This window comes from Halichoerus grypus, chromosome 8, assembly GCF_964656455.1.
Source record: "Halichoerus grypus chromosome 8, mHalGry1.hap1.1, whole genome shotgun sequence".
NCBI classification, from domain to species: Eukaryota; Metazoa; Chordata; class Mammalia; order Carnivora; family Phocidae; genus Halichoerus; species Halichoerus grypus.
Genome location: NC_135719.1, coordinates 76,728,952 through 76,752,206, shown reverse-complemented (window position 1 = coordinate 76,752,206; position 23,255 = coordinate 76,728,952). Strand labels below are relative to the sequence as shown.

The 23,255-nt window shown below is 41.9% G+C and overlaps 1 protein-coding gene across 4 annotated transcripts in view; it reads left to right on the top strand.

Moving 5' to 3' along the window:
- The window catches only part of FMN1 (formin 1), a 430,597-nt gene that overhangs the window by 120,366 nt on the left and 286,976 nt on the right, over positions 1 to 23,255 (top strand). Inside the window, exons 1-2 of one of the 4 annotated variants that reach the window (XM_078053417.1) lie at positions 17,401 to 19,026; positions 20,646 to 20,763. The exons of 2 other annotated variants lie outside the window; for them this stretch is intronic. In XM_078053417.1, the coding sequence (XP_077909543.1) occupies positions 17,650 to 19,026; positions 20,646 to 20,763 (1,495 nt within the window). In that variant the 5' untranslated portion in view covers positions 17,401 to 17,649. Of the gene's footprint in view, positions 1 to 17,400; positions 19,027 to 20,645; positions 20,764 to 23,255 lie in introns of those variants that run through there. One more of the 4 variants, XM_078053419.1, reaches the window with a different exon arrangement.

Sequence of the window (23,255 nt, the reverse complement as noted above, 5' to 3'; positions counted from 1 at the left end):
TTTTGCACACTGGCTTTGAAAATACAAACGGAACTCTTCTTGGTGATTTTAGTCTCCAAGGATCATCTCAATCACCTTCTCACCTGTACGGCCCTGATTTCTCCCTACTGAATTGGCTTCATTGGCTGGGGAGGACACAATATCTGCTCCCAAGTAATTGAATCTTAAGAATGTAAGGATATAATTACCAAGGCCATACCCCTTGGTTAAGTATCTAAACCATAACAAAACTTCCATGTATTGATCACCTCTGAAATGCCAGGCACCATCCTTTGGGGTATTGTATCAATTGTACAATAAGGAGAGAGTTTCAGCCAAGTCAGGGGCAAGGATTGGAACCCAGGTCTGTCTGACCCTAGACCTAAGGGCTTCAATGTTAAGCTCCTCTTCCTCTCCACTACTTTGGCTGCTTCTTTGTTTCTTTGTTTTTTGTTTTGTTTTTAACTTCAGAAACAAAACAAAGAAAGTCATTTAATGGATGTAAGTTCTCTCCCATAATCAGTGAGAAGGACTGAGAACCAGGCTCAGCATTAGAAGCTAGAACCACAGTCAAAATCACCCCACAGAACTCAATCTAGTGAAGATTCTGCAGCTGCTAACATGGGAGACCAGATGCCATGGCCCTTTAAGACCTTGGTCTCTAGAATTAAAGGGGAAGTACTGAGGAGAACCTGAGATGATGTCATTCCTTGCGCCCCAATCCTAAACGGCAGACTCCAGAGCATAATTTAGATTCAACAACAAAGAATGCACAGTGCCTTTGCAGTCCCCGGAAAAGGCCATGTCCTTGTCTTGTTTTCTTGGAAGCCAATGAGAGCCTACCACTTAAAGCTCAAGGCCACAGATTGACTCACCCAAATGAGTAGCATCACCATGACAGTGGGCCTGTATTTGCAAGTGAAGAGAATTCAGAAATATCAGTGTAGTTTGTTTCCTGAAGGGGCATGTTTATTTGTATATGTGAGTACATATGTGTGAGTGTATGTGTGTGTGAAAGAGAGAAAGAGTGAGAAAGACAGAGAAAGAGCAAGACAGAGAACATGTGCCTATTGGCTGGAGGATAAATGATCAAGAAGTGATCCAGGTAAAGAGAAGAGGTGAAAGTCATGAATTATGTGTTGAATTGGAAAATCGCCTTTTTTTTTTTCTTACAAATGCCGCATCACTTTAAATCATGATAAAGCAGCTGAAAAGGGGGTTATCTGATTCTACTCCTAAGCCCCATGAAATTTAACCAGTTTATCTCTCAAATTAGTTCCAATTTTGAAATTGGTATGGAAAGTTATCTTATTTAAATAGAAATCCTTATTAATGCCAGTCATCAAGTTCAGTTCTTATGCCATTTTCCACACTTCCCTTGACATCCTCCTGTCCTCTGTATGTACTGCAAGATAATGACAAGTCTAGTAATGTCTCACATTTCTTTATAAAACGAAAAGAACTTGGCTTACCCATTGAACCACGTTAATGGTTAATGGAACTGTGAAATTTGCTTTTCTTTGATCTTGATAACACTTACTGTACTTACTTCCTTTTTGTCTATTCCAACATGCACTATGATAGCTGTGCATATAAAATTTGGACTCCTGGGCGCCTGGGTGGCTCAGTGGGTTAAGCATCTGTCTTCGGGCTCAGGTCATGATTCCAGGGTCCTGGGATTGAGCCCCACATCGGGCTCCCTGCTCAGCGGAGAGCCTGCTTCTCCCCCTCCCTCTGCTCTTCCCCCTGCTTGTGTGCTCTCTCTCTCTCTCTCTCTTTCTCTCTGTCATATAAATAAATAAAATCTTTAAAAAAAATTTGGACTCTTGAGAGTATACAGAGAAAATTTTGTATTATGCTTTTTTAAAGAAGATTTTATTTATTTGAGAGAGAGAGAGTATGAGTGGGGGGAGGGGCAGAGGGAGAAGCAGACTCCCCACTGAGCAGGGAGACTGAATTTGGGCTCCATCCCAGGACCCTGAGATCATGATCTGAGCTGAAGACAGATGTGTAACCAACTGAGCCACCCAGGTGCCTCTGTATTATGCTTTTAAAGCCTGGGAGAACATAGACTAGAACTGAGTTGTGTAAAAATAGTGAGAAATTTGCCTAGGAATTTTATTTAAATGCATTGGTATATTGCTGCTGACGTATTTTATTTGGTTTCCCTAAAATTCAGATAATTGCTTTTTTTTTTGCCCCCCTTTGAACGAGTTTCATGTTTTAAGTCTGCCTTTTCCGTCTGAAAAACCGAAGCTCTGTATGTACTCACCTGACTGGGTGCTGCGAGCCTCACATGGTCTCTTTAAACCTTGGTCTCTGGATTCTCCATGTATCATCTATGTTCCATGTGTGTATTTCAGGAAAGCATTTTCCTTATCTCTCCAGGATATACATGGACGTTTGTGGTTAAAATGACAATCCCATATGACACAATTAGAATTTTAAATGCAGTAGTCTTTGGCTAGAGAATGTTGAGGGAGTGTTAACATGAGGTTTCAGCTGGAATGGCCTAGTTATTTTTTCTCTTGCCTTTAGATTTTTATAGGCTTTAATTAAGCCATCTTGATTTATTATTCTCATTATTTCTAAATTGCTTTAAGAATTGCAGCTACTCCATAAATGTCCTGTAATAACATGTATCATAAACATCCCCCTCCGCCTATAGAAAGTAAATGACCTTGATTCTAGGAACAATTAAAACATTCCTTAAGAATATTTCATGATACTTTTTAAAGTGTTGAATGTGACAGTAGTGCTCTTTATACTTTTGTTTAAATCCCAAATTAAAATGATGTATAGGGGCGCCTGGGTGGCTCAGTTGGTTAAGCGTCTGCCTTGGGCTCAGGTCATGATCTCAGGGTCCTGGGATCAAGCCCCTCATCGGGCTCCCTGCTGAGCAGGGAGCCTGCTTCTCCCTCTGCCCCTGTCCCCACTCATACTCTCTCTCTCTCTTTTTCAAATAAATAAATAAAATCTTTTTAAAAATGATGTATAAAGTGGAGGCAATAGTGAATATATTTCAAAACTATGGAAATGTGATTCTCTCACCCACTGATCCCTGAAACTAACTGCACTCCACAATGACAGCCCCTATTTATTTATTCAGTTTTTTAAAGATTTTATTTATTTATTTGACAGATAGAGACATAGCAAGAGAGGGAACACAAGCAGGGGCAGTGGGAGAGGGAGAGGGAGAAGCAGGCTTCCCGCCGAGCAGGGAACCCTCCCGATGCCGGGCTCGATCCCAGGACCCTGGGATCATGACCTGAGCTGAAGGCAGACACTTAACCAACTGAGCCACCCAGGCACCCCAGGCTCTATTTATTGAGTGTCTTTGGTGATCAAGGAAGACTGGATTAGGAAAATGTGCACATTTAATCCTTAGAACAGTCCTATGAGTTAAATATTATTTTCCCCATTTTATAAATGTAGGTACTGGTTCATAGAAGTTCTTTAAGTGCCTAAGTGACACAGCTAGTATGTGACCAATAAGTAATATTTCATATTGAACCCAAATATGTCCCATTTCAAAACCATAGTTCTTGCCCCCCCCCTTGCCCTCTCTTTAACTGTGTTCAAGGATAGGATCATAGCTGTGACAATGCCTACCTTTCTTCTTTGCAATTTTAATGCATTTACATTTGTTTCCATATTTTTCTTTTAATATGACTAAATTGTGAGTATTAACTTAAAGGGATCATCGCTGATCAGATCAGGGCTCCTAATCTTTGTTTCCTTCCTGTCCTCAGCAAATTCCTTCTAGCTTCAGTAGCCATTGGTTCCAGTAATGAGGTGATATATTTTGCCTCCATTCTGACTTTTCAATGTGAAGGAGAACTGTTACAAAATACTAGCATTGTTTGACTTTGCGGTAATGAAAAGAATGAACTTTTAGAATCAGATTGATTTAGTTCAAATCCTGGCTTTGCCACTCATTGGTTGTATAATCTTAGAATTGACCTAATTTCTTTGAACCTCAGTATTAACATCTATAGCAGTGCTCAGTACAATCACTGCCGTATGTGGCTATTTTTTTAGGATTTTATTTTATTTTATTTATTTTTAAAGGTTTTATTTTTAAGTAATTTCTACTCTCATCGTGGGGCTCAAACTCACAACCGCAAGGTCAAGAGTCTCATGCTGTACTGACTGAGCCAGCCAGGTGCCCCCATATGTGGCTATTAATTAAAGTTAAATAAAATTTAAAATTTAGTTTCTCAGGGTGCCTCGGTAGCTCAGTCAGTTAAGTGTCTGCCTTTGGCTCAGGTCATGACCCCAGGGTCTTGGGATCAAGCCCTGCATCGGGCTCTTGCTCAGTGGGGAGTATGCTTCTCCTTCTACTCTACCCCCTGCTCATGCTCTCTCTTTCTCTCTCTCTCTCTCTCTGTCTCTTAAATAAAAAAAAAATTAATTTCTTGGTCACACGAGCCACATTTTAAGTGCACAGAAGACACCTGTAGCTAGTATCTACTGTATTGGAGACAAAGATAGAGATCGTTTCAATCACTGCGGAAACTGGCAGTGGGCAGCATTCATCTACAAAATGGGATTAATGATGCCTTTTCATAGAGTTGTGGGGGGGTTAGGGAAAGTACAAGAAAACTCCCATAAGAACCTAGCGTGATGCCCACTTGGGACAACAATGACACCCTACAAAATGCTACTTCTCTCCCCCTTCTTCCCTCATGCATGTTCTTTTCATCTACCTTCATTTTGTTTTAGGTAAATCCATACCTTCCCTAATTTTTCAATTGCCTCCTTTAAGTATAAAAAAAAATTTAAAAATAATACCTGGATCTTTGGTGTTTGAATTAATATTCTCAAGATAACTTGTACCTAAAAGAAATTAAGGAAGGAAAAGAAAAAGATACGCAGCTATAGCATAGCCAATGGCTGTCTAGTTTTTATTCTTTGGGAAGAAGGAGACTATAAGCAGCAATAGGTATATATGGTTTATTAGATTCCAGATCTTCATCTAAAACTTTAACCGCAATGAAATGCTTTCTTTATGGACTCCATACTTTCTGGAGTGATTGTCCATGTGGAGCATAAATATTTATTTTAGAAAAGCTCAAAAACCTTCAGAAACATGTCCCAGGAAATTCTGTACCTTAAAGAATGCTCATTTTCTCCCTCCCTTACCCTCCAGCTTCACAAGTGAGTCTCAGCCTTTCCTTCTCCCCCTTACATTATTTTATTTTGTCACGGACATTGAATCCATTTCCAGAGAACCTTGGGTACTGTTTGGTGGAATTAATCTTTGAAATATTTGATAGTAAGATCCTAATGTAATAACTATTTTCAGGCTTGATTTTTGTATTTGTAAGAGTAAGGAAATTTTAAATGAACTAACACCTTTGACGCCTAATGCATTGGCCTAAAAACAAAACAAGAAAATGGTCAGTGCTGTGCTGTTGCTGACCTGGGCACTTTCCAGACTGGCCACTGTCTGGGAGTACCCCTTCCCCACAAGTGGGGGGAAGTCACGGTGCTAAGGGACCATACTCTGAGGTTCAGCAGCAATATGTGTCAATAGACTCTTGAGAAAAGGATTTTCTGGAGAAAAATCTAAATTCATGGATTATTTTTTTTCTGAAATGATTGAGTTGCTTTAAAAATCATCTTGGAGGGGGCGCCTGAGTTGCTCCGTCCGTTAAGCATCGGACTTGGTTTCAGCTCAGGTGATGATCTCAGGGTTGTGAGATCAAGTCCCAGGTTGGGCCCCATGCTCACCGGGGAGTCTGCTTGGAATTCTCTCCCTCTGCCCCTCCCCCAACTCACACATGCACATCCATGTTCTCTCTCTCTCTCAAATAAATAAATAAAATCTTTTTAAAAAATCATCTTGGGGCACAGGAAAAGTAATAAAGAACGTGATGAACTTTGTCTCCTACAGTGGCCATCTGGGAGAATTTTAGAGTAATTTACTCCCTTTAGGTGATACAGGTGGACAAAACAAATCCAGAGAGTCTTGGCCCTGAAACACCCCAAGGGATCCCTTGAAAGAGTTTTCTTTGACACTCTATTCACTCTTGGCACAGCTGTGGCATGGTTAGGTGTTGTATTTAGTAGGCATGATCCTGTTCAAACCAAAAGGCCCCTCTGCCCAAGTGCATTGGTAGAAGGAATTGGGAGGGGCAGCTTCCTGCTTGGGCTGTCATCTCATCAGTAAATACTTGTTTCATATTGACAAGGTTAAAAAAAATCTCTTAGATGCTGGTTGATGGCTCTAAGAAGGTTGTTGCTTTGCTAAGAAAATATATTACACCGATATACTACCTACTATGTGCCAGGCATTGGTGAGAGTGCCAAACATATTAGCTCACTTAATGCTCCTAACAACCCATGAGGTAGGTACTTTTCTTATTCCCAGTATCCTGGTGAGGAAGCTGAGGCATAGGTTGCTTGCCCAACGTCAAGCTTCTTGAAGAAGCAGAGTAGGATGTGAACTCAAGACTCAAGGCTGGGATCTTAACAGTACACACTGCCCTGGGGGTTCCTGATCATTGAAAGACCACAGACACACTGCTCTCTTATTTGCTTCCATCCTCACAAGTATGCCCCAGCCTCTCTTTTTAACTTTCAGTCTTCTGGTTTGTTACCAATATTCAACCCATTTCCTCTGAAGATTTGATACTGCTCACTGGAACCAGTCTTAGAAACATTTTACACTAAGACTGCTCAGTGGAAAAAAGCCGCAATCACTGAGACCTGCCCTTGCAATAGGGTCATGCAGCCTGTTGTTTTTTTAAAAGACAATTAGTAAAAACAGTTGCCGGCTTCTCATAGGCTGACGCAGCGGGGCTGTTATAAGTGTTGTGTCAGTGGGCAGAGGGAAGCCGCACCTTGAAGGCAAGGAAGATGCTACAAACCTGAAATAGAAAGGGAAGCTTAAGGAGGTCTCGGACTTTGTCTTTTATTTGGTCTCATGACTCCATTTTGAAGATGTGGAAAACAAACATAAGGAGGATGCTGTTTAGGAAGAAGGTAGGCTCGTAGGCCAGGGGCAGTGGGGAGATGGGAGGTGAACAGGAGTTGGGATACCTTGTTTCCCATCTTGTTGCTGCACTTGAGCAGGGTGAACTAGTACCAGTTCCTTAGCTTCGCTTGACTTCAGATGGCTTCATCTTTAAAACAAGAATGTTGGGGCGCCTGGGTGGCTCAATTGGTTAAGCGTCTGCCTTCGGCTCAGGTTATGATCCCAGGGTCCTGGGATCGAGCCCCACATCGGGCTCCTAGCTCAGTGAGAAGTCTGCTTCTCCCTCTGCCTCTGCCTGCTTGCCACTCCCACTGCTTGTGCTCTCTCTCTCACTATCTCTGTGTGTCAAATAAATAAAATCTTAAGAAAAAAGAATACTATCATAATTTAAAAAAATAAAAAATAAAACAAGAATGTTGAAGTAGTTGATTTCTTTAAGATTTTTTTTAAAACATTTTATTTATTTATTTGACAGAGATACAGCGAGAGAGGGAACACAAGCAGGGGGAGCGGGAGAGGGAGAAGCAGGCTTCCCGCTGAGCAGGGAGCCCGATGCGGGGCTTGATCCCAGGACCCTGGGATCATGACCTGAGCTGAAGGCAGACACTTAACCAGAGTCACCCAGGTGCCCCGAAGTAGTTGATTTTTAATATTTCTGAAGTCCTGTTCAGCTTCCCAGCACTTTGATTCTACCCCCATTCTTCCATAATCCTAATCTCCTTCCATAGGATGTCGTTCATTTAACAAGTGTCTTTGAGTGCTTGTGATGTCATAATTTCCTCAGGTCTCACCATTGGTATCAGACTTCATGTACTAAGTAAAAACCCCAAACCGCATTTCCACCCATTATACCACTCACATCTATATCCATAGTTTACTTACTCTCCCCAGTCCACTGGTCTAAACTTGTCCTCCACAGCAATAGTTTCTACATCCTTACTCACCCTTAGTAATTTTAGCTCCCTTCTACTTTCTTCAAGTAATCATCACATGAAGCTAGTTGAACCACTTTAGAAGCTGGAAGCGATTAGTCATTAAAAACAGGCCCAGAACTTGAAGTAAATTAGGTAAGAGAAACAGGAGGAGACTCATGTAGCCTAACACTGTGAAATTAATCTCACTTGCTTTACTTTTCCCTTGCCTTTCTGGGGTTTTATGAGAATGTAGGGGAGGAATTATCTAAACTGAATGATGTGGGGGAGGGCTGTAAAGAGTAGAGGTTGGGAGGACTTTAGGAGGTTTTTCTTTTAGGCAATGTCCAATTTCTGCAAATTGACTTAGTACTTTTTAATGCTGATTCCTCTAATCTTATGAGAGCCAAGAAAGTTCTACTGACGCTCTCAGGCAATGGGCCTTTTTTCTTGCAATCACTCTTGCAGGCTTATTTCACCAGGTGTCAGTTTGTTGGGCTGATGTTCTTATTGTCGTGAAGTACAGGTGCCTTCCACTTTAGTCTGAGAGGATGGTGAGATAAGAGAAACACTAGCAGTGAATTCTCCACACAAATAGTGTCCAGTTTTTGAGTAGCTGGATACCAGTTGTTTTTCTTTTTTTTTTTTGAGATTTTATTTATTTATTTGAAAGAGTGAGCACAAGTGAGGGGGAGGCGCAGAAGGAGAGGGAGAAGCAGGCTCCCCGCTAAGCAGGGAGCCCAATGTGGGACTTGATCCCAGGACCCTGAGATCATGACCTGAGCGGAAGGCAGATGCTTAACTAACTGAGCCACCCAGGTGCCCCTGGGTACAAATTGTTTTTAACAAATAGTTACAAAGAACATCACATGGGTCAAATACTACATGTTTTAACTTAGTTGTCTAAGGTGGGTCACTTTATCTGGCCTCTTGCACAGATATAGCTATTATAGGGCTTAAGGGTCTTGACACTAGAACTGTCAAGGAGCGTGAGTTTCCTGTCCTCTTCTAGCTGGACTAAGAATCAGATAGACAGGAAACAGACTAACAGGAAAAAATCAAATTTAATTTCATACATACAGAGAATCCACAAAGACATGGAAATTCCAAAGATAGGCAAAATGGGGTATATATGTTATCCTAAACTAAGGAGAAAGGGGTAGGGGTCTGGGACTTCGGAAGGGAAGGAATGCAATTCACAGGGCAATAAGAGCGGATGTTTGGTAACTAGATGTTTGTCCTGCCATACAGATGGGTCACTCATAAAATTTATCACTGGTAATAACCATTTTTCTGGGGAAGACCCCCAATTCAGATTCTTCTGTGTGGCTAAGGGAGGGGTAAAAGCTTCTCTTGAGCCTGCAAGGTCTCAATTGCCTTCAACACAAAATAATCTTCTTGCCATGGTGGCCCATCTTGGGGTGGCCTGCCCTTGATACATACAGAACAAAAGAGATTCAGGGGAGGTTGTAAAGGAGAAAGTCTTGGCTGGTACTGGTTTTTTGTAGTAGATATTTAATAAGTATGTATCATAGAATAAGACACTGAGATAAGTGATGTCCAGGAGAAGTTATTATTTTTCCCCCTGAAAATGTTAAAGCATTAAAAAATTCATTTTTCAAGACCAATCAACTGAGATCAAATTTGCAGGCTTCTTAAATATCCTAGAAGAGAGCACAGGCAGTAATGTCTCTGATGTTGGCCATAACAGTGTATCTCTAGATATGTCTCGTAAGGCAAGGGACATAAAAGCAAAAATAAACTATTGGGACTATGTCAAAATAAAAAGTTTCTGCACAGTGAAAGAGACAATCAATAAAACTAAAAGACAACCTACTGAATGGGAGGAGATATTTGCAAATGACATATCCAATAAAAGGTTGATATCCAAAACATATAAAGAGCTTATACAACTCAACACCAAAAAACCCAAATAATCTGATTAAAAATGCACAGAACACATGAACAGACATTTCTCCAAAGAAGATACAGATGGCCAAAAGACACACAAAAAGATGCTCAACATCGCTCATCAGCAGGGAAATGCAAATCAAAACTACAATGAGATACCACCTCACACTTGTCAGAATGGCTAAAATCAACAATACAAGAAACAAGAAGTGTTGGCGAGGATGTGGAGAAAAGAAACCCTCTTGAACTGTTGGTGGGAATGCAAATTGGTATAGCCTCGGAGAAAACAGTATGGAGGTTCCCCAAAAAGTTAAAAATAGAACTACCCTACAATCCAGGAATCGCACCACTGGGTATTTCCCCCCAAATACAAAAACACTAACTCAAAGGGATGCACGCATCCCTATGTTTATCACAACATTATTTACAATAGCCAAGATATGAAAGCAGCCCTAGTGTGCATCGACAGATTAATGGGTAAAGAAGTGGGGTGTGTGCGTGTGTATATAATTTATTTATTTATATTTATAAATATATATACCACTTTTTTTACATTTTTTAAATTTTATGTTATGTTAATCACCATACATCATTAGTTTTTTTTTTATGTTTTATTAATTTATTCATGAGAGTCAGAGAGAGAGAGAGGCAGAGGCAGAGGGAGAATCAGGCTCCCCGCCTAGCAGGGAGCCTGATGTGGGACTCGATCCCAGAACCCTGGGATCATGACCTGAGCCGAAGGCAGACGCTTAACCATCTGAGCCACCCAGGTGCCCCACATCATTAGTTTTTGATGTAGTGTTCCATGATTCATTGTTTGCATATATCAGCCAGTGCTCCATGCAGTACATGCCCTCTTTAATACCCATCACCAGGCTAACCCATCCCCCCACCCCCCTCCCCTCAAGAACCCTCAGTTTGTTTCTCAGAGTCCATAGTGTCTCATGGTTCGTCTCCCCCTCCGATTTTCCCCGCTTCATTTTTCCCTTCCTACTATCTTTTTTTTTCTTTTTTAACATATAATGTATTATTTGTTTCAGAGGTACAGGTCTGTGATTCAACAGTCTAACACAATTCACAGCACTCACCATAGCACATACCCTCCCCAATGTCTATCACCCAGCTACCCCATCCCTCCCACCCCCCACCACTCCAGCAACCCTCAGTTCGTTTCCTGAGATTAAGAATTCCTCATATCAGTGAGATCATATGATACATGTCTTTCTCTGATTGACTTATTTCACTCAGCATAATATCTTCCAGTTCCATCCACGTCATTGCAAATGGCAAGATTTTGGGTTTTTTTTTTTTTTTTGATGGCTGCATAATATTCCATTGTAGATCTATACCACATCTTCTTTATCCATTCATCTGTTGATGGACATCTTGGCTCTTTCCATAGTTTGCCTATTGTGGACATTGCTGCTATAAACATCAGGGTGCACGTACCCCTTCGGATCCCTACATTTGTATCTTTGGGGTAAATACCCAGTAGTGTAATTGCTGGGTCGTAGGGCAGCTCTATTTTCAACTTTTTGAGGAACCTCCACACTGTTTTCCATAGTGGCTGCACCAGCTTGCATTCCCACCAACAGTGTAGGAGGGTTCCCCTTTCTTCACATCCTCGCCAATATCTGTCGTTTCCTGACTTGTTAATTTTAGCCATTCTGACTGGTGTGAGGTGGTATCTCATTGAGGTTTTGATTTGAATTTCCCTGATGCCAAGCAATGTTGAGCACTTTTTCATGTGTCTGTTGGCCATTTGGATGTCTTCTTTGGAAAAATGTCTGTTCATGTCTTCTGCCCATTTCTTGATTGGATCATTTGTTCTTTGGGTGTTGAGTTTGATAAGTTCTTTATAGATTTTGGATACTAGCCCTTTATCTGATATGTCATTTGCAAATATCTGCTCCCATTCTGTCGGTTGTCTTTTGGTTTTGTTGACTGTTTCTTTTGCTGTGCAGAAGCTTTTTATCTTGATGAAGTCTCAATAGTTCATTTTTGCCCTTGCTTCCCTTGCCTTTGGCGATGTTTCTAGGAAGAAGTTGCTGTGGCTGAGGTCGAAGAGGTTGCTGCCTGTGTTCTCCTTTAGGATTTTGATGGACTCCTGTCTCACATTGAGGTCTTTCCACCATTTTGAGTCTATTTTTGTGTGTGGTGTAAAGAAATGGTCCAGTTTCATTCTTCTGCATGTGGCTGTCCATTTTTCCCAACACCCATTTGTTGAAGAGACTGTCTTTTTTCCATTGGGCATTCTTTCCTGCTTTGTCAAAGATTAGTTGACCATAGAGTTGAGGGTCCATTTCTGGGCTCTCTATTCTGTTCCATTGATCTATGTGTCTGTTTTTGTGCCAGTACCATACTGTCTTGATGATGACAGCTTTGTAATAGAGCTTGAAGTCCGGAATTGTGATGCCGCCAGCTTTGCTTTGCTTTTTCAACATTCCTCTGGCTATTCGGGGTCTTTTCTGGTTCCATACAAATTTTAGGATTATTTGTTCCATTTCTTTGAAAAAAGTGGATGGTATTTTGATAGGGATTGCTTTAAATGTGTAGATTGCTCTAGGTAGCATTGACATCTTCACAGTATTTGTTCTTCCAATCCATGAGCATGGAACGTTTTTCCATTTCTTTGTGTCTTCCTCAATTTCTTTCATGAGTATTTTATAGTTTTCTGAGTACAGATTCTTTGCCTCTTTGGTTCGATTTATTCCTAATTATCTTATGGTTTTGGGTGCAATTGTAAATGGGATCGACTCCTTAATTTCTCTTTCTTCTGACTTGTTGTTGGTGTATAGGAATGCCACTGATTTCTGTGCATTGATTTTATATCCTGCCACTTGACTGAATTCCTGTATGAGTTCTAGCAGTTTTGGGGTGGGCTCTTTTGGAGTTTTCCACATAAAGTATCATATCATCTGCAAAGAGTGAGAGTTGGACTTCTTCTTTGCCGATTCAGATGCCTTTTATTTCTTTTTGTTGTCTGATTGCTGGGGCTAGGACTTCTAGTACTATGTTGAATAGCAGTGGTGATAGTGGACATCCCTGCCGTGTTCCTGACCTCAGAGGGAAAGCTCTCAGTTTTTCCTCATGGAGAATGATATTCACTGTGGGTTTTTCATAGATGGCATTTATGATATTGAGGTGTGTACCCTCTATCCCTAGAGTTTTGATCAAGAAAGGATGCTGTACTTTGTCAAATGCTTTTTCTGCATTTATTGAGAGGATCATATGGTTCTTGTTCTTTCTTTTATTAATGTATTGTATCACATTGATTGATTTGTGGATGTTGAACCAACCTTGCAGCCCAAGGATAAATTCCACTTGGTCGTGGTGAATAATCCTTTTAATGTACTGTTGGATCCGACTGGCTAGTATTTTGGTGAGAATTTTTGCATCCATGTTCATCAGGGATATTGGTCTGTAATTCTCCTTTTTGATGGGGTCTTTGTCTGGTTTTGGGATCAAGGTAATGGTGGCCTCATAAAATGAGTTTGGAAGTTTTCCTTCCATTTCTATTTTTTGGAACAGTTTCAGAAGAATGGGTATTAATTCTTCTTTTAATGTTTGGTAGAATTCCCCTGGGAAGCCGTCTGGCCCTGGGCTTTTGTTTGTTGGGAGATTTTTGATGAGTGCTTCAATTTCCTTAGTGGTTATAGGTCTGTTCAGGTTTTCTATTTCTTCCTGGTTCAGTTTTGGTAGTTTATACATCTCTAGGAATGCATCCATTTCTTCCAGATTATCTAATTTGCTGGCATATAGTTGCTCATAATATGTTCTTATAATTGTTTGTATTTCTTTGGTGTTGGTTGTGATCTCTCCTCTTTCATGCATGATTTTATTTATTTGGGTCATTTCTCTTTTCTTTTTGATAAGTCTGGCCAGGGGTTTCTCAATCTTGTTAATTCTTTCAAAGAACCAGCTCCTAGTTTGTTGATCTGTTCTACTGTTCTTTTGGTTTCTATTTCATTGATTTCTGCTCTGATCTTTATTATTTCTCTTCTCCCGCTGGGTTTAGGCTTTATTTGCTGTTCTTTCTCCAGCTCCTTTAGGTGTTAGGGTTAGGTTGTGTATTTGAGACCTTTCTTGTTTCTTGAGAAAGGCTTGTATTGCTATATACTTTCCTCTTAGCACTGCCTTTGCTGCATCCGAAAGATTTTGAACAGCTGTGTGTTCATTTTGTTTCCATGAATTTTTAAAATTCTTCTTTAATTTCCTGGTTGACCCATTCATTCTTTAGTAGGATGCTCTTTAGCCTCCATGTATTTGAGTTCTTTCCGACTTTCCTCTTGTGATTGAGTTCTAGTTTCAAAGCATTGTGGTCTGAAAATATGCAGGGAATGATCCCAATCTTTTGGTACTGGTTGAGACCTGATTTGTGACCTAGGATGTGATCGATTCTGGAGAATGTTCCATGGGCACTAGAGAAGAATGTGTATTCCGTTGCTTTGGGATGCAATGTTCTGAATATGTCTGTGAAGTCCATCTGGTCCAGTGTGTCATTTAAAGTCTTTATTTCCTTGTTGATCGTTTGCTTAGATGATCTGTCCATTTCAGTGAGGGGGGTGTTAAAGTCCCCTACGTATTGTTGTCGATATGTTTCTTTGCTTCTGTTATTAATTGGCTTATATAATTGGCTGATCCTATGTTAGCGGCATAGATATACCACTTTTTTTATCTATTAATATATATGGTATAGATATATATATAAAATATATATTTTGTGGTATATATACCATATATATGGTGTATACATAGGTAAATATAAATATTCTGTTATATGTATATTTCAGCCCTAGAAAAGCATGAAATTTTGTCATTTGCAACAACCTGGATAGAGCTAGAGAGTACAATGCTAAACAAAATAAGTCTGTTAGAGAAAGACAAATACCATATGATTTCCCTCATATGGAATTTAAGAAACAAAACAAATGAGCAAAGGAAAGAGAGAGACACAGAGAGAGAGAAACATAAACTAAGAAACAGCCTCTTAACTATAGAGAATAAACTGTTGGTAACCAGAAGGGAGATGGGTGGGAGGATGGGGGAAACAGTGGATGGGGATTAAAGAGTACACTTGTCATGATGAAAAATCAAGTAAAGTGATTTAAAACATTTGCAGGCTTCTTATTTGAACATTATGGTCAAACATTTTTCAATTCCTTAAATGACCAGCAATAGTAACATTTCTCATAGTGTGAGAGAGTCTATATTCAAAGATCTATTTGAATTACCATGATGTTCTTTCTTACTCATCTTCTTATTTAGATAGTCCCTGCTTGCTTTCATTCAGAATTGTTTTAGGGTCCACCTATTGCTATTCTGACTGAGTTTAGAGTATGAAGTACTTACAGTGTAAGAACAAAGTGTCACCTCTTTCTTGGCTGATTTCCCCTCTTAAACTTCATGTTTCATGAACGTGGAGGGCTGGAGTTTTCTTCATCTTTATATCCCTAGAGCCTCGTACATAGTTGGTGTGTAAAAACGATGGTTGGATGTATACATCTTTGTAATAGGATTATGTTTCATAAATGGAGGAGAATTGTATGGGGAGAGCCTCTTACTGTGTTTCAGTCTAGAGGACTCTGTGTCTTATTTGGAACTAGTACACAAGCCAGCTCAGAAACTTATTCTGGAAATCAATAATTTGTTAGGTCTGAGAAAATGGAGCCTTTCAGTTAAAAAGGATGACACAAAATAGGTGTCACATCTCTTCCTCACACTCCTGTGTTGGATGCTCTGTGTAGGGCTTAAGAAGACAGATCTTATGATCTGGTGTGGTGATTCCTTTTTTCCTCAGACTTGAAGAAGCAGAAGAAGTCTGATTTTTATCGGTGGGCATTTCCTCTGGACAGGAAACTGTTCGAAGACTTAAATGGTGCCGATAAAGTTTTCTGTGTGTCATCATGGCCTTTTGATTAAGTGTGCCCTAATTAGTAATCCCAAACCCACGAGCCTCAGGAGCAAGTGGGAAAGTCTCCATTTAGACACAAGGTCAAATCAGGGACCGGAAGTGACCTCTTAACTTTCCCCTAGGGGTTGGTAGGATATTATAATATGTACTCTTTTGTGTGTGAGGGTTCCTTTTGAATGCATTGCTAGAAATGTGTTGCAATCAGAATTTCTCAGTATTAATACTTTTGGGGGAACATGATTCAAGTCATCAGTGTGATATTCACAGCCATTCCCTGATGCAGACCAACTAAGATTGTTGTTTTGCTTGTGGCTACAGCTTCTCTTTTGCAGAATAAATTGCTGTTTGTGTTTAACACTTGGGCTCCATCTTCTTGCAGCTTTGCTCAGAGAGCTGGTGATTACTTTTAAGCCAGTTTGACTGTCCTGATCCAGCGCAGTAACTTGTCCATCGCGGGTGCTTGCTAAATGCCTGCTGACTGGACAGGATTTGAAAAACACTGAGACCTTCAGGTAGAACAGGAAGCTGTCCCAAGAGGCAGCTAGCTATGCAGCTAGGAAACAGAGCTATAATTTTTCCACGTCCTTGGTTACCAGGTTCCCAGCATATAATCAGAGTGTTGGAAACTACCTTGAGCTGATGTTTGGTGGTGATTTCGTCCGTCCTGTTCTTGTTTTAGGCAAATTGGGTCTGTGATAGAAACCTGACTGACAGAGACCTTTCAGATGTCTTGCTCTTTAGGGGAATGTGGCTCCTTGGGGACCTTTGCTGAATTGCTTTGCCTAACAAGGCAGGTTGTGTGTTACCTTGTAGCAAGCCAGGTTTCACTTGGTTGGATCGCTGAAGCAGAGAGGGGTGCCCTTCGGCCACCAGGATTCCTAAGAAAACCAGGAAGTTAGAGCTGCTGAGCAGAAGCCTGAGGTTGGCACAGAGCGTGTGGAGGGTAATCATTCCTGCCGGGCCGGGGCTGTTTACTCTGCCGGCCTAAGGCTGGTGGACACTGGGCGTGGTGGGCGTGCTAGCCTCAGTACCTGTTTGTAGAACAGTGAGACACCAGGGCAGAGCTAAAACAGCAGTAATCTGAAACCAGTCCTGTTGGTTCCCCCTCACCCCCTGGCCAGGCAGCTAAAATCTGCATTCCAGATGAGACCTGCAGGGAAGCGGAAGAAAGCATTAAAAAAAAAAAAAAAGCTTCAAGAGCAGTAAATTACTGCTTTTGAGAGTTCTGGGCATTTTGAAATCATCTATTTCTTTACTTGCTTTTCTTTGCTTTGAGTTTTGTAAGTGACTGTTGATCTGTGTGTGCTGCTAGGTTTTTTGGCTTGGATGGCGCCCAGGCTTCCGACCAAAATTTAGATGGCAAAAGGGAGCTCCTCAAAAGCGTTTCAGTCAATTTCTGCTGATTCACTTTTGAATTTCTTGGGCTGCTGGGCGAAGGGGGGTGGGGTGTGGGGGGGGTCAAGGGCTGTCAGGATCTGCTTGCCGGCTCAGCACGCTCTGGAGCCTCCCTTGCTCACCAATGAGGAAGTTGAAAGCTACCGGGAGGCACTGGGGCGGAGCTCACAGCGAAGTCCTGGGCCGGGATGACTGGGGGCAGGCTGACTTTCCCTCCGACAAAAACCCTTTTGTCCACGGGAATAAATACGGAAGTCCCAGAGGAGCAGCCTCCCTAGTTCGTGTGTAGTAAGGTGTGCAGCCTCAGCGGCGTCTGGGCATAAAGCTCCGCGGACTTCTCACAGCTGGCCCGGGGCGTACCATCCTCGCCCACACCCCGGAAGGAGGGCCCAGTAAGTGACCTGAAAGAGACCAAGTGTGCTTGCTCTGCGGCTGAGTCAGGCTGCCGGGTCCTGTTGCTCCCTGTCCTGTAAGTTCAGAGCCGATGGTGTGGATAAACTGAGGGAGCAGGGAAAAGTGACAAAAGTCGGAACCTGCACCGAGGGCATTGCCGAGACATGGAGGACGCTGGAGACTCTCTGAATGGCAGTGATGATGTCTCGGAACCAGAAAAACCTGAAGCCAGACTTGAAGTGGCTCAGTCGATCCTGAGCAAGTTCTCTATGAAAACTTTGTTTGGGTTTACAAGTAAGTTGGACTCTGTGAAGCCTGATGAGAAAGACACCGTACTGAAGGCATTCCACAGTTTAGTTGTGGATCCAGTACCTCAGAGGGATGATCCCAGCCAGGGCTCGGATTGGCAGGCGGCAGAGGCACGGGTTCTACCTGACCTTGGAAATGATGGCAAGACTGCAGGGGTGGAGCCGGAGTCAGAGGGAAATCAGGGAATAGCAGGTGCAGGGATTTCTCTCCCTGGGCAAGAGCTGCTCCCACTCAGTACTCAGAGTGTGGACAGAGACGATGTCATTTTGGTCCGTGGGACCCTTGTGAACACCACCAGTGATTCCGACTCTGATGATGGTGGCCAGCAGCCAGAAGAGGGAAGCAACACCAGCCGCCCACAGTCCCCCAGTGTTTTAACTGAGCCATCTCAGGATCCCAAAGAAAAGCCACGTGACTGTAGGGAAAATAGCACCACTGGGGAAAGGGATGATGCAGAGCTCTGTGCAGAAGGTCCTCAGAGGACTCCATCTGAGATAAGTAGCAAACCGCAACTTGGTGATGGTAGCCTTCAGACAGAGCACAGCCCCACCCAAGGACAAGCTACAGAAGAGAGTTCCCCAGTCCTCCCCGCGGTAACAGACCAGAACTTGAGTGTCGGTGTCACCGAGAATGCCTCGTCTAAAAAAGAAGTCCCCGGAGAGAAGTCATTGCAGCTTCCAGCCTTTTTTAGCGGGCTTCGTGTGCTCAAGAAGGGGGCTACAGGTGAGGGAGGGAAGACCATCACTGAAATTAAACCAAAGGATGGCGACCTGGCTTTGCTCAAATTGACACAGCCTGTTCAGAAGTCCTTAGCGCAGGCAGGGCCTCAGACAGTGAAGACTGGGGAGAAGACAACTGACCCGAAGGCCACTCCCACTCTCCTGGAGCAGCTCTCTCAGCTGTTCATCCTTGACATCCCCAAAGCGGAAGTGAAGGCAGAAGACCCCGAGCAGCCCAGGAAGGAGGAGATGGGCTGCAGTGCTGCCCAGGAGAGCCAGAGTGGCCCCAGTGGAGCCCAGACCCGGGGTGGAGAGGTCAAGCCAAAGCCTCCAGAGACAGCCCTCGAGGCCTTTAAAGCCATATTCGTTCGCCCCCCCAAAAAGGGGACCACAGCTGACACCTCTGAGCTGGAAGCTCTCAAGCGTAAGATGAAGCATGAGAAGGAGTCCCTAAGAGCTGTGTTTGAAAGATCCAGGTCAAGGCCAGGGGACGGCTCCTCTGATTCCAAAAGCGTATGTAGAATTGGGTTTGGGGTTTTGTCGTAAGATGCAATGCTGCTGTATTTCTTTTTCAGGTTTCCTGTCGAAGTGAATCCCAGTTACCTATTGTTAGTGAGTCTCTTCTAGGTGAAAGAGGATTATGATCAAATCGTCCTCGCAAGGAGTATGGAGTTAAACTACCAATTTCTGTCTTCCTTATATTTTTCTGGAGTGTCGTAAGAGGGATATACATAAAGATGTGAGGGCAGAAAGGGAAAACTGTCACTCTGAGTTTAAACATTAATAGTAGATGTTCTTTTCTTTTTTAAGATTTTATTTATTTATTTGAGAGAGAGAGAGAATATGAGAGAACACAGTGGTGGAGAGGGAGAAGCAGGGAGCCTGATGTGGGGCTCAATCCCAGAACTCTGGGATCATGACCTGAGCCGAAGGCAGCCTCTTAAATGATTGAGCCACCCAGGTGCCCCAATAGTACGTGTTCTTATAAAAAACTAAACAGCACGCAGAAGCAATGCAATAGGGACATAGAACCCACATTTCCTCACCTCTTAATTATACCTCTGCAAAAATTCTATTTTAACTTTGAAAGTCTGCCGTTTGGCAATATATGTGTTTGTGATATGATTAAAATGTTCCGTGTTCATTACAAGGCATCCTGATCGCTGGGTTTAGATTGAGACCTGGTTTAAATTCTAACTCTGCCATTTACTGGCTGGGTGACCTTGATCACCTCAGAGCCTCCATCCCCTCATCCACAAGATGAAGAAAATAACCCTTACCTTACACGGTAGTTGTGAAGAGTAAGTGAAGTTAGCACATGATAACCATCTAATTAGTGAATTAGTGTTACTATTAGGAAAATTAATTCAGGTAATTTATAAAGACTAGCAAACACCTGTCCAGTAGATCTTAAATGTTCATAACAACAATAGAATTTTAGTATCTACTCAGCCTGTAATTATCATTCCCTCTTATATAGTTGATCAGTTAAGGCGTTAAAAATTTAAAAATCTTTTGGAAACATTCCTAGGATGTAGTTGAAAATTAAACACAATACGGCATTCTCCTAGTTGTAAAAATCAACCCCTATAAAAGTGGCTTGAATATGAAGGCTATGTCATTTATTTAAAGGAAAGAAAAACGAATTGAAATCAACAGTATCGAGTGCTTAGAGAAATGTATCTTGACCTACAGCTGGTGTTCATGGAAAATGCAAAACTAGTCTTTATATTATAAAATACCCTGGAGTTGTTTGGGATCAATGTATCATCATTCCTATAAATGTACCTGATTACAGTGCATTTATATCTGCATCTTCAGCTCAAAGTTTGTGATTTCAAAAATAATAGTTATATGATAAACATCATCTATTAATGGTTGTATCGTACTTGGCCTTGAGGGGTTTTTTTTGTTTTGTTTTGTTTTGTTGTTTTTTCCACCCTTACTGATCACTTTACCTTTCTGGAAAAGGGTCACTCTGTAGTGAGATGTTTCATTTATAGTGAATGAGCGCAATGTGCAACTGGCCATTAAAATTAATTTTGGAGTTAGAGGTAGCATGTTTTCAGGGGTTAATTCGCTCTGGCCACATTTCATGTAACATATTCTTTTCTTTACCTGCTTTTCAACAGCCCGACCACAGCCCCACTGAGCAGGACGATAGGACTCCGGGCAGACTCCAAGCTGTCTGGCCACCCCCGAAGACAAAAGACACAGAAGAAAAAGTGGGATTGAAGTACACCGAAGCAGGTAATGTGAAAAGAAGTCAGGTACCCGTGGAACAAATCCTTTGCTGCCATGGCTTTTAGTGCCAGTTCAGTCCTCCCAGAATTTGAGTTTTTGTTTCTCTGCAAAATGTAAGGCTGAACGCTTTTTGTTTTTTGGTTGTGCTGTTCAAGGGAACCTTTGCACAATTATCATTAATGCATTTCTTAGAGATGAAAGGTGAAGGCCATGGAATGAATGAAGGGCGGCCAGTGTGGAAAGTAGGAGAACCTTTGGGGAACTAACAGAGCGGGTAGATTACACGTTCCTCAGGAAGCAGGTGGTGGGCCCTCATACTGTTGCGAGCCGGCAGGGTTGCTTGAAGAGGCGGCGTATGAGTCTCCAGAGCTGCAATCTGATTTGTTGTTTGTCTTTGAGAATGCTTTCCAGCTACAGGAACCTTGTGTGGAGTGAATGTACAGAGACGGTATCAGTTACTCGTTCCCTTTTGTGAGACAAAGCTTTATTTAATGCATGGGCCAATTTTAAAGCAATCTAACTCTCTGGAAACCTTCCCAGGAGCTTTGCTTGAATATATTAAAATGGAATGGGCATTTAGATATTTTTACTCTACCTGACAGGTTCACACGAAATAAAAAAATAAGAATTAGAGGATGGTGTGTCTTAAATGAATATATGTGTTTATGCATCTCTGGTGAAACCTCTTTGTCTTCTTCCTGATATTTCAAGATTACCTATGCAGACTTATATTTTTCTGGTTGTCTTAGGTTGTGTGTATTTGAGGATCAGTCTATCTATTTAGAGAAAAATGCTTTCCGTTCCTATTCACTGATAGACAGAAATGGATCAAATTTGGGGTGGGTTAGTAGTACATGGTTTTTCTGCAGTATCATAAGTTACTTCAGTGATTAAGAACACAGATGCATTTTGAGTTGGCAGTGAATCTTCAGTTCTACAACCTGATGGCTTTTAGCCTTGATTTACGCAATTGCAGACTTCTGACTATCCCAAGACATCGACTACTTCATAGCATTTGTTTTCTGCAGTGCTTGACTTTTTTGTCAAGCCTTGGCCTTAGTGAAAAACAATATATAGCTGTTCCAGTCTCCTTATCTACAGTCGATTTTTCCAAAATTGGAGTGCTTGTTGTTACAATCATTGAACCATCTACCAAATTCTTTCTCATGATCGGGCACAGTTTGAACACTTAAAAGTACTGAAGTTTGCTTTAATGCAAAACCAAATTCTATGAGTTTCTTATTCCTAGTTTATATTGGTGACCTAAGTCCTGTTCCTACGAGTAGATTGCGGCAGTCTTCCTTGTAAGGATGTAATTTGCTGAGTAGAGAAGTTAGAGAAGTTACGACTCAATGTCATAAATGGTTTTTCAATCCACTTCAAGTAATATTTGGGGGGCATTTATACCTCTGCAAAAATTCCTTATTCCAGAAGCTCAGAGGAACACCGTAGTTGACCTCATTGGTGGCTTTCCCAGTCTTGGCTTGTCATGATCTGTATTCTCAGAGCTTTCTAAGGTTTTGGATGAGATGGGGGAGGGCAGGACAGATAATGATAGTGCTGCGGGATGAGCTGTGATAGCACAGTGACCGAGAGGGCTGGCTGTGGTCTGAAGAAGACATCCAAGTCCCCAACCAGTTCCCACCGTGGCTGTGCTCCTTACCATGCTCCCCGGGCTGGTGCTCAGCTTCCTGAGAGCCTTCTAGGAGCTCCTTACTCTGCTGATGTCCTTTTGGTGGGTATCAGATAAGAGTAAGATACCCCTGCACCTGCAGTAAACTTTTTATTACCCCATTACTTGATATCAGCATAGGGTTGCCTTGTCATTTATTGCTAATTTCGAGGAAGTTAACACTTTCCTTGTGATTTTCTTCAACTGTTGTTGAGAAAACTGTTGGTTTATTATTTAAAGCATTTTGTGGTATTTCCATTGGTTTCCCTGCCTTTAGGGAGACATACAAAATTTGCTACTCTGCAGAGAGCACAGAAACAGTGAAATTAGATTCAACATATTTCAAGGGGTTTGAAGGCTTATGCCTTTATATCTTCAATGCTCTTTTTTTTTTTTAAAAGATTTTATTTATTTATTTGACAGAGAGAGAGACACAGCGAGAGAGGGAACACAAGCAGGGAGAGTGGGAGAGGGAAAAGCAGGCCTCCTGCTGAGCAGGGAGCCCGATGCGGGGCTCGACCCCAGGACCCTGGGATCATGACCCGACCCGAAGGCAGACGCTTAACGACTGAGCCACCCAGGTGCCCTGATTCTCTTTATTTTTCCTGGGGTATACAAGAATCTAGTGTTCCTATTTCAAGTGTGTTGTTGGAATTCTGTGCTATCAACATTTAAGCCCAGTCCTTGGCAGAGCTGGGAGCGAGATCGTGTTTGTCATCATGCATTCGCCATTGTCCTTGTGCTGCCCTCAGCCACTTCAGACTTGCCACTGTTTGGATTTTCCTTTATAACACAGTTTGTCATTCAATGATTTTTTTTTCCTGAG